General features: G+C 39.7%; 1 protein-coding gene across 5 annotated transcripts in view; it reads right to left on the bottom strand.

The window, feature by feature from the left end:
- msrab (methionine sulfoxide reductase Ab) overlaps positions 1–12479 on the bottom strand; it is a 70262-nt gene that overhangs the window by 23969 nt on the left and 33814 nt on the right. For 3 of the 5 annotated variants that reach the window (XM_088087879.1, XM_042501446.2, XM_088087880.1), the window contains one exon: positions 2215–4576. In XM_088087879.1, coding sequence (XP_087944005.1) covers positions 4403–4576 — 174 coding nt within the window. In that variant the 3' untranslated portion in view covers positions 2215–4402. Of the gene's footprint in view, positions 1–2214; positions 4577–12479 lie in introns of those variants that run through there. The other 2 variants (XR_015778788.1, XM_088087878.1) reach the window with 1 other exon arrangement.

The following is a 12479-nucleotide window of genomic DNA, read 5'->3' as shown; positions in this document are numbered from 1 at the left end:
AGACCCTGCGCCCATGCAGGAACCACAGGGGAAGGGAGGGGGATGCAAACACATCTGGCATCTGCAAAAAACCCTGCACACAACTCTCATATCATCATGTACATGGCCATATAGTAAAGCTCTGTTTGCCTTGCTATCACACATGCAAAAGAAGATACACACACCCACACACATATCCAATTGTGTGCCCGCTACCTCTACAATCTAGAAAAGCAATTATGTGAGGAACAGGACAAGAAGTCACAACAATTCTCCAGATGGTAGGACAGCACCAGAATACACCACTCACTGCTATTGTTCTATTTATATAGCTCACCATACAAATTCATGCTGGTGTCTAAAGAAACAAATTATTTAGCAGCTAAAGAGGAAATAGTATAAAACAATGCCATTTTCAATGATGTATACATACCCGGTATATGTATGCATAGGGTAAGATCTATTAAAGCTGTCAAGGGGAAGATAAATGAAAAGCTATGAAAGGAGGACACAATGGAGAGCATATCAGAGTGCAAGAAATTTGTGTGGGTGCACGTCTCTGCAAGGTGTCTTCTTGGTGTGTTTGTTTCTTTTGCGTAGGCGCTGCCTTTTGCATTAGGCGGCAGTACAGGACGGAGTTAGAGGTAGTGGTTGGGACGGGTGTTTATATGTGTGTGTGTTTGTGTGTGTGGGGGGTAAGAGTGTAAAGTTCTTCTGATAAACAAGCAGCACCTTTCTCAGCGTTTCAGCCCACTCTGCCACACGTTTTTCGCAAATCTATTCTTCAGTTTCAGTGAATTTTACAAGAAGGAAAACGCATGCTATAATAGAATAAGACATCACATGCATGTACACAGTGGTGTTGCCTGTGAGCTGCGTCCTCTCCTCAGGGTGACCGAGTGTAGGCCAGTGAGAGGCATAGCACCGAGCTGGAGCGGTATGCTCTTTGTGGCCAGCTGTGGGGCCATTAAAGGCCCATCTGCAGACAATAGGCTCTGTCTGAAGGGCACACACAGCCTGGTTCCTGTCCTGCCCTGCCTCACTGTGTTTGTGTATGGATGCGTATATGAGAGTGCCATGCATTTCCATGCCCCATTTTAATCTATTACAAAGGAATACACAGAAAATGTACACTTCCTCACGCGGCTTCGAAATGTCATTTTAATGTGTCTGCACTTAAACGTGTTAATTTTCCACAGCATCTCTCTCTCTACATGTAATAGGTGTTGGTGATAACGCTATCTTTGCAACGAGGCAGAAATAAACTGACTCGTGCAATAGTGCACTGAAGCATCTCTTGTTGAAGTCAAGAATTGCAGATGGCAGAAAAACATGATTTCACTGAGCAATTAAACGCCATCGTCCCTTCAAAGTAAAGGAAACGAAGATCAGTTCATTAAAAAGGTTATCTCCTCTCGCACACACGGCAAAACACAACTGCATGCAAAAACATAGGCAGGCGCTGGAAAACAGCTAGCTGGCCTGACCACATACCACTCAGCGCGGTTCGATCAAGCAAGCCACAGCTTCACATGCCCCAACACACACACACACACACACACATACACACACACACACACACACACACATACACACGCACACACGGGTGCTGCATGCAGACACATGCAAAAAATATCTGTCCCAATACCAAAATAGGCCCTGAGAGGTTGCACCTGCACCTGTGCCCTGGTCCACACCTACACACAGGTGTCAGGATGTGACACATACACACACAGACAGAGAAAAAGAGATAGCAGAGAGGGAGGGGAATAAACGAGAGCGGGTAGAATCACACTGCTGCGGTCGACCAAAAAGCTTTTTCTAGATATCATCTCTGTATTTTGGAAAGTAACGTGTGATTTTCATTTTTTAAATAGACTTTTAGGTGTTTAATAATAAAAAGCACCGAACACAATTCAGGAATTCCTGTTCTCTCTGATATGCACAGTAATTATGTAAAGCACAACACGACTTTAATACATTATGGAACTACAAGGAGTGGAGTGATTGTTTAAGCAAAGTGTGTATCATATTGCATACATGAGTGCCTCGAGTGTGTCATTCTGCAATCCAGAATGAGTGGTTGTGTGTGTGAGTAATACCCATGTGTCCCTCGTTGGTATGGTCCCTTTTCAAATAAACAGTGGCTTATCTTTAAAATATATATAGCTGCATGGGTAAACACATGCATGCATGAGCACACCAACAGATGTGCACGGTTCATAAAACAAAAGATTGGATGAGGTAGATTTTATTAGTTCTGAAGCGATACATTCAAGGAATAAAAGGCAGTTTGTCTCAACTGACGTTGATTATTTGACATCAGATATTGATAGTAAAATGAAAATGGTAAGAGTTGGCATTATTGTGTTTGCCTTTTACAAAGCTACTTGTCATATAAAAATTTGCATTTAAGACATTTTATGAATTGTTACTGTCACTGTGTTCTGGCTTTGAGGTGGATGATAAAAGACTGCTGGATTGCACAAATATCAACTTTGATTGGAATAAAATCAACCTATTTTGGAAGACAAAGTATTCACATGGTTTCTCAGCTATAATATGTCACATTAAAAGCGATTCAATACAAACATTCTGCTAAGGCTCTACTGTGTTCTTTGAAGAACAATGCCACCTTGTGGCAGCTGCCTGCTTCTGCAGTCCAACACACTGCTACACCTGCACTACAACAAGTCTTAAGTAAAGCAGTTTTAATAGCCTTTGTGTTTGACAGATGCTATACAGAAAAGCTGTCTGACAGTGCAGAAGATTGTCTTGCTGTTAACAATTTTTGTTGTTTTATATGCACCCCCCATGTGGTGCAAAGAAACCACCTTTTTAAAAACTATTAAAGTTTAAAATTTGAATTACAACTGTAAAAGAAATTCAGTTCAATTATCTTCATAAAGCCCAATATCACAAATCACAATTAGCCTTTGAGGGCTTTATGAAACTTTATGAAATCCCTCTGACCCTCACAGAGAAAAAAACAACAACCCTTTAACAGGGTAAAAATGGTAGAGCAACTGAGGGGGGATCCAAAATATATCATATGTAATATGTGTGTGTGTATATATATATATATATGTTAAAACATTTATTACAAAGTGGTGCAAGGAAACGCATCAGCCCTTGGCTTTTACAGTTGAAATTAAGGTTTTTATTTGGGCTCGTGCCCAGAATTACTGCCATGGTTTGGGCTCGGATCAGGCTTGGACAGAAACTGTACGGGTTCATCAAGGACGGGCCTGTTTTTTTTTGGGCCCCAGAGTTTTGACCTCAAGGAAACAGCAATCATCTACTAGCAGGACAACGCACCCGTACCACAACGCGAAAACTGCTCAGGAATGACTTGGGGAAAGAGACAAAGAACTCAAGGTGTAGACCTGGGTTTCAAATTCCCAAAGTCCCAATCTGATTGAGTATCCTGGGGACGTGCTGCTACCCCACCTCACATAATAGGACTCAAGGATCTGCTACCAACGCCCTGGTGCCACACAGTACAGGACCTCTGGGGTACAGGACCCCTTCGAGGCACCGGGACGTCCCATGGATGCTCAACTGGATTGGGATTTAGCGAAAGTGGAGACCAAGTCAACACGATGCGATGCCATACAATGCAGTGCAATGTGATGTGATGCGATACACTTTATTGTCCTGGTGGATAAATTTGTCTTGGACTCAGAGGCTGCGCCCCTTCATGCTTCACAGCCACAATAAAATGAATCACGTATGAAAAAAACAGCACTAGCTGTCTCAAATCACCCATAAAATGCACATAATCCAAACTGCATATGCAATCTATTGCACATATATTGCAAGGCTGACATCTTGAGCTCTTTGGCATGTTTTGCTGACTATTCCTGAGCAGTTTTTGTAGTGTGGTATGGCACACTGTCCTGCTGAGGGGTGACCACTGCTACTGGGGAGTGCTGTTGCCATGACAGTGTGTACTTGGTCTGAAACTGTGTTTGAGTGGGTAGAGTGTCTAGTAGCATCCACATGAATGTCAGGACTAAAGGTTTCCCTGTATTATAATGAGATGATAACTGTTGTTCACTCATTTATCTGTACATAGTGGTCAAATGTTAATATTTTATCTTTGTCCAGCCAGATGTCCTTTTAGCGGTATCTATTTCTTTGTGTGTACATTGAGAACAACAACAAACCGGAGTCAAATTCCTTTTACATGTACACAAGCAGCCAATAAAGCTGATTCTGACACTACATTCATTCTCCATAACTGACAAACATAAAAGTTATAGTAAAATATCTGCAATCTGACTAGCAATTTTACCAGTGTATCAAATACTTTTAAAAATGATTCTGATTCTGATTACGATCAATATTAAGATTAAAGATAAGTGATGATGTATTAGCTTTAAAAAAAATCCTCATCCATTTGTGTCTCACCGCACATCTTTCACAGCTCATCCTTCCCGGCTCCAATGGGGCAAGAGACTCCGGTGCCTTTGAGGCTACAATAGCCTTTAGGTTTCTTCTTCAGGTACTGCTGGTGATAGTCCTCAGCGTAGTAAAACGTCTTCTCCTCCAGTATCTCTGTAGTGATGTTATCATAGCCTTTTTTATCCAGCTCCTAGGGACAAAACACAAACATAACCAACAACTGTTACTGTACAGTTACCAGTCAAGTTGCAGTTACAGTTCATGTCCATGTCTGTCCATACTTATATGCAGCCATGACAGGAGACGATGCATCAGATATGGATGTCACTGCAAAGATGCAACAGATTCTAAAACCCAGATGCTTCACACACATCTTCAACCCCTCAGCAAATCAGATCTGTACAGTCAGCACAGTTTTCAGTATCTGGCCAATTGTGTCCTATTCTGAATAACATTATGATGTCACAGTGATGTTGACCTTTGACCTTTTGAAAATAAAATGCCATCATTTTATCATGTTATTCTATTGGACATCTGTGTGAAATTTTGTCAAAATTAGTGTATGACTTATTGAGTTAAGGCCAAAAGTATGTTTTGTGAGGTCACAGTGACCTTTCACCACCAAAATCGAATCAGTTCATCCTTAAGTCGAAGTGGACGTTTGTGCAAAATTTGAAAACATGCCCTCAAGGTGTTCTTAAGATTTTGTGTTCACGAGAATGAGACTGACATGAGGAAACAGCGACCTGGACATTTGACTGCCAAAATTGTATCTGTTCATCATCGAGTCGGGGTGGATGTTCGTGCCAAATCTGAAAAAAAAAAATCACTCAAGGCATTAAGGTATTCTTGAGATATTGTGAGAATGGGTTGGATGGATGGACAGCCTAGAAACATAATGCCTCTGGACACGCCTGTCGCTTTGAGACAAAAAAACCCAAAGTGATGACATGCAGACTTCATTTAAATAAACTGTATAATTTAGGTTGTTTAACTAAAAATCTTTTATGAACAAACATTTTTAAACCTATTTTTTTATGCACCACACACAGTGACAGTGATTTTGAGGTAAGGTTTAAGACGTGTATTCGCTAAAAGTTTGGGATGCAGAAATTCCTGCCTTGGTGATCAACAGCAGTGCTGATAAAAGTTAAAATCACTGAAACAGGCTACATAATCTGTGATCAGATTATATAGCCTGTTCCTACCGCCTAACTCATGACATACATTCAGCACTACTTTCTGCATTTTCTCTAACTTCCTCAAAATGAACACACCTCTTTAAATGGTTGTTTTATTCTGTGGTGTATTGGATGTGAACTTTCAATACCTCTCGCTAATACAGTAAAGGGTTTTTGCTCCTCAGCTAGAAAGCAGGGTGATTGAGTGACAGAAGAAAGGAACATTTTTTTCTTTCAGTAGTGCAGCCTGCCTCTGTGGCTCTCTCTGTGGGACAAAGCATCAAAGAGTATCCGCTCTCTTTGAGAACTCCTTAAGACACTTTCATACTTACACTTTTCTAAACACCTTGAGAAAAGGCTTCAAACGCACTTAAAAAAAGAAAGAAAAAAAACCACAGTCGTTCACATAGACACACACACACAAACACACACACACACACACACACACACACACACACACACACACACACACACACACACACACACTCACACACACACTCACACACACACTCTAAACACCTCTGACAGATCTATCAAATACCTGCTGAGCTGAGTGGTTTTCTCTATCTAATAATACAAGCACTCGGTCCTCTCTAGATCAATGCTCCTGAGAGCTGACAAAACAACAAGTTCAGGGTGCACTGGGAGTGTCTGTGGGCAACAAGTAGCTTGCATGTAGTGCGCTACACCTCAGAACTGTGTGCAGCACTGAGAAGCTTTGCTTTATGGGGGCGTCAGTTGGCAGGGCATAGCAAGCACCATGAAACAGAAGCTGAATGCATCTAGTTCTGGCTCTGCATGTTCTTATCGGCCTCTGCATATGTCTCATTTCTGCATGATACTGTCAAGGATACTGTTGGAGAATTTAAGGAAGGTTATGATGGATGCAAAGTTTTCAAGGCAGGAAAAAAAGCATTCCAAAATGTCTTATTTAAGCTCCTCAAGAGACTTCAGCTTGGTCAACATTTGCACTGTCAAACACTAATGCTCCTCATGTTCACAAAAGTCACATTTTTACAGAAATTTAGTAAAATATAGCCTTTGTTTTAATGCACGTGCACAACAATGCAGACTTTGTGAGACAGCACGTCACTTTAACCCTTTGAAACATGGATTGAAGCTTTTCTTATCCTGTTCTAAGATGCCTTAAAGCCAAGAAATGTTACACAAATTTCAAGAAATTAGTAGATTTAGAAATTTATTAAAAATAACTGAGGGAAAATGTCGAGAAGACTTTATTTATAATTATTAGGGATGTTAAATGTTTAGCTTTTTAATTGTGATTGATCAGTTCTTTTAATCGCATGTTTTTAATTCCATTATTTCACATCACAACACAGTTATGAAGTCCATATTGAAAAGGTAAACCAGTTGTTACCAGAATCTTTTGATCAGGAATCAAACATCAGCAAAAACCTGCTTAGAGGGAAACTCATGGATAACAACAGAACCCATTTTCATTCAGATATCTGGAGATCAGCGGTCAAGGGATCCCTGTGAAATGGCCATGCTGTTTTTCTATTGCCAAAATTTAGTCTTACTTTATTCTTTCCCCCTTCATATGATACCATCAGTCATCACTGTAGCTTTAAAAGCTCAACCCGGTACAGCCTCTGAAAGGCAGGAATCTCAGAAGGCAATTAACGCGATGTAAAAAAAAAAATCAGTACGTTAATTATAGATATTTATCGTATCACAATTAATGCGTTAACACTGACAGCCCTAATAACTATCATAATAATATACTGAAAATTAAGTTACAAAATGTTTATTACATTTTAGCACTTTTTTCCAAGTATTTTCTTTGTTTTGTTTTTTACCTTCCTTTTTCATGTTTTTATGCTAATTTTCATGTACATGTCCTAATTTCTTTCTACTTTTGGGGTAATTTCTTCTCAAATTGCTCATTGCCTTCAAACCTTGTTTTTAAAAAAAAGAAATTAAGCCAGTTTGCAGAGGCTTCAAAGGCGTTAAAGCTGCATTAATCAATATTTTTTACATATTCAATGTCTCCAACTGTGTGTAAAGTAAAAAGGTGCTGCTGGAAGTGTTGAACCCACAGAAAATAATTACCCAAATTTACAATCCTTTGGCACATTGTTTTGGTTTTATGAACTGCAGTGTCACTGTTTTGGTTCACTCTCATTGCTCTCGTTAACCTTAATCGATTAATCGATGAAATGCCAGATATTCTCTGGTTCCAGCTTCTCACATGTGATTAACTTGTGGTGGGCATTTCTCACTATTTTATGACATTTTAAAGACTGTTTGAGACAAATCAAATCCATAAAAAATGACTGTTGGATTAATAGACAATGGAAATAATTGCTACTAATCGCAGCTCGTGACTGCTTGATCAACAGTTGAGATGTAAGGAATGAGAAGACTCACAGTTATTAGTCACAGGTGGACGACAAATTAAAGTAAAAACCTAAGTAAATGTGTGGAGGAACAGAACTAATGTTTCCATACGGGTCATAAAGGGTCACTTTATGTTTGATGAGTATGACAATGGTGTCTTTAGTATCCTATGATCTTGGCATTCATCATATCTCAACCCAGGTAAACAGCACTGGGAGTTTCTGGAGGTTTGCGTTGATCCCTTCCCTTAAAACAGAGACGCTTTCTGTTGTTTTTTCCTATTGAACTGTCACGCCATATATGCATGTTTTTTCTTAGAGCTTCATTAATTGATTTTATTTGGCACTTGGGGAAGGCAGAATAACCTGTAAACAAAACATTAACATGTTATCACTCTATGAGGTTGCAAACATGCTAGCAAAGCAGCTAACTCAGCAGAGACAGAATATTTGGATTAATAAAGAATCGTCTCTGGACAAGTGATGATTAAAAGTCCAATACTGACAATCCTTTGACCCTCTGCAGGCAGCGGTGGAAGAAGTATCATTGCTTTTACGCGTGTAAAAGTAACAATGCTTCGATCTAAAAATACTCTGTAACAATTAAAAGTCCCAAAATCAAAATCTTACTTTAATTAACCCTTTGAAACCTGAGAAAATTGGCTTGAATTCTTTCAAAAATCATGGGAAGAAGGCAATGAGCAATGACAAAAGAAATAACCCTAAAATTAGCAAGAATTTAGCAAAAAGTACAAGAACATTACCTGAAAATTAGGAAAAACAAACAAACAAATAACAAAATCAAATAAAAAAATATAAACAAACAAACAAACAAGGAAATGACTTGGAAAAGGTGCATGTAACTATGATAATTATAAATATATTGCTTTTTCCTATCTTTATTCTCTTTTTCCCTGGACATTTTTCCAAATCTGCTAATTTCTTGGAATTTTTGGAACATTTCTTACCAAGTTGCTCACTTCTTCTCCCCAATTTTTCAAAAGAAATCAAAACAATTTTTTTAGGCTTTTTAAGACTGTTTCTCTGCTCTTGCTCTCTCATTTTTAAGGCTTTTTAAGACTGTTTCTCTGCTCTTGCTCTCTCATTTTTAAGGCTTTTTAAGACTGTTTCTCTGCTCTTGCTCTTTAACAAACAACCAAATTTCTAATAAACAAAATTTAAGAAGTTTTACTTTGCCTAAATGTTTATTGTAACATAAAATGGTTATTTTTGTCCTGTAAAAAAAGTTAGATTATCTACATCAAATGTTTTAAAAAATTAATTAAAAAAAAAATCAATTTTAGAGTCAAATATGTGGAAGACAATGAACATATTCATATTCATAAACCTACCCATTTAGTTAACCAACAGAAGTAGGACATTTCTGGCCAGTTTTCTGTGTGTTTCTCACTCTGTGTTTGAGATTTCACTGTTTGGATTCCCATCGCAACAAATTTAAGAAGAGAAATGTATTCAATTATATAACAAAAAAATAGATTTTACCGTTCATTTTGAGATTTTACAATGCAACATCAGAAAAACAAATATTCATAAAATCCTACTTCCCATGTCTAATAATTTTAAGACTTTTTTAAAATATGAATTGAAGTCAATTGAATACCATTTACTGCCTTATTTGTAGATGAATTAATTCAATGCTTTTTAAGACTTTTTAAGGATCTGTGAGAAAACTATTAAAACCATACATGATACATACGTAACTATCCATCTGTTGCTAATGCTGCCACTGAAATTATGAAAGGATGTAAATCATTATTTTGGACAGAACAGGTTGGCACTTTTAGGTCATCTGGAATTGCGCATAAATGAAAGAAATGTATATAAAAGAGAATCACCACCGATTTATAATGAGAAGGAAAACCGTCAGTGAGAGAAAGTGGGGTAGTTTATCATGTTGTCCACATGGAGGCAGTGTGGTACCAGCTGTGTGTGTGTGTTTCTGTGTGTGTGTGTGTGCTGGAGGTGATGCAGTGGAGTCAGTAAATCAAAGCTCTGCGCCCCACAGAGAGTCTGAGGCAGCGGCTGACCTCTAAGTCCTCAGTGGCTGCCGCTACAATGTGAGGACTCTAATCTCCCTGCAGGAAGGACCCAACGTCCACAAACCAAACTACAGCCAGGACACCAGCCTCACAAGCACCGACGCATTTACCTTTAAAATACACACTGTGTGCAGTCTGACACAGGAGAGCCCTTTTTTTTTCCCTGCCTCTGTCCAACAGCATTGTAGTAAACCAGCCACACAAGCGTAGACACAAGCATGGACGCTTTGTACATCATGGCCTAATTAATCACTCATCATCACCAAACCACTGTAGTAGCAAACCCTCCAGGGCAGAGGAGAACACAACGTCCAAGAAAAGGTCTGCTATTCCCGCGCAAACGTACACCCCCGCCCTGACTCCCCCACGCGACTCCCTCGCTCTCCATCCAGCCCTCTACAGCAGTCACAACACGGCGGCCATTTTAGATCTATAAATCAGAATGCATGGCGTCACGCCACTGTGTATAACCTTATGTGGCTTCGCTCGCTCTCTCTCTCTCTCTCTCACTGCAGCAGCAGCAGCAGAGGAATGGAGGGAAGGATGTGGAGTGTAAAAACGCCAAAGATGGAGGACAGAAAATTCTAGAGAGGAAGAGCCAACGAGAGGTCCTCAAGTTGAGCATTTTGATGCTGACGATGTTTAAATAATGGAGGGAGAGAAATGTGTATATCTGCATTTGTGTATGCATTCGTGTGTGTGTGTGGATTGAAACAGGGGGTCATGAATGCAGGACGGGTGTAGTTTAGGGCATGTGTGTATTTCTGTATAACCGTGGGGACACAAATCACGTCACACGGCCACATTATGGGGACTTGCATCCCATTTGACGACAAAAAGTGGATCCCCGTGAGGTAAACATTTGAATTTTGACGTTAAGACTTGGTTTTTGGTTACGATTATGGCTGGGATTAGGCATGTACTGCTGCTTTTGGTTAAATCGCCAACGAATGAATGCAAGTCAATGCAATGTCCTCCTAAGTGACAAAAACATGTTTGTGTGTGCGCGGGGCTGAGCTCACTCAGCCCAGTCAGCCCTTCCTTTCTTCACGCCTGTCGGAAAGACTCCCCTGTCAAAGGCATGGCTGAACGGGTGCATCTCTCTCTCTCTCCTCCTTCCTCACTCTCCCTCCATAGCTCTCTCTCCCTCCCATGTGAGCACAGACCACCGCTTCGTGCTACCAAGTCCTCCCTGCTCTCCAGCCATGCGAGAGAGCCCCTCTCGCCATCACCATCGCCAGAGAGACGGCCTCGGGACACAAATAGGACGTGACACCCCGAGAGAGAGGGTGGAGGTGGAGGAGCAAGAAGAGGAGGAGGAGGAGGAGGAAAAAAATGTACTCTCTCCTCTTGTCCTACCCCACTGTCTTGTCTCTGTTTTTGCCCTCGGAAGGCCTACGGCTGCAGAGTGGTGGGGAAGAGACACACATTGACATAGAGTTTGTGACACCCGATGACTCATGGTGAAGACATTTGAAGAGGGATATGACCTCAATTCGGTGATTTATGTAATCATCCCTTAGTCCACTCCTGCTACTGGTATGCGGTTACCGCCTTTTACCATTTCACTTCTTCCCCTCTTCTCGTCGTCTTATTAATTTTTCTCAGTGTCCTTGTCTCAGTCTTGATTGCACATTAAAATTTGCTTTATTGGCATTAAAATAATGAAGTACAGAAGTGCCAATGCATGTTTTACAAGGTTTACAATGTAAATCTAAAGATTTAGCAGCAGTGAAAAAGTATTAAGATCTTCTGCTGCCAGCAAAATTGCAAAACCTTGTTGTAAAAACACAACATTACAAGTTTTAAGCCCTAAATTCATAATATTGAAGTACAGAAGTACTCATCAGGCAACTGGATGATGCCTGTAAAGGTGTTGAATTTTTGGGTATTATAATTATTGATGTATTAGTCCCCATAATGTCCCCATAAATCCATTAAGTTCCCATAATGTTGCTCTGGGATGGGATTTGTTCCATTACTGTTACATAAATATACACACATACCCAAAACTAACGTGTCCTGAATTCATGACCCTTGCTGTGTGAGCAACATTTGATATTGTAGCTCACTGAGATGAAGGTAATTTTAACTAATTGATTGCATAATATAATAACATAACCAAATGAAAACAGAATTAAATTTCACCAGCAAATTGCATGTTTTATATGCATAATATTGATCTTTAACTGTTGATGACAGCTGCCCCAAAAATTTAATGAAATAAAGTATTACCTGTCAAATCTGTGAGGAGTTAGAGTATAAAGTAGAAATAAAATAAAAAAATACAGTACATAAGTGAAGCACTTAGTCCCTAAATGTTACTTAATTTTCAAAATCTAAAGACAACAGATGGTTTGCACATTACTGCAAACTCTTGATCTCATTTGCACAGTCCTAAAACCGATGTAACGCTCAACCACAGCTGCACACCTGAACGCCGGAGCACAAAAAGCCCTTCAACATCTTAAAAATGTAAATACACTTTGAGT

This window comes from Plectropomus leopardus, chromosome 14, assembly GCF_026936395.1.
Source record: "Plectropomus leopardus strain MGB_pleo_1.0 chromosome 14, ASM2693639v1, whole genome shotgun sequence".
Classification (NCBI taxonomy): Eukaryota; Metazoa; Chordata; class Actinopteri; order Perciformes; family Serranidae; genus Plectropomus; species Plectropomus leopardus.
Note: the sequence above shows the minus strand (reverse complement) of the source record. Positions and strands in the feature narration are given on the sequence as shown.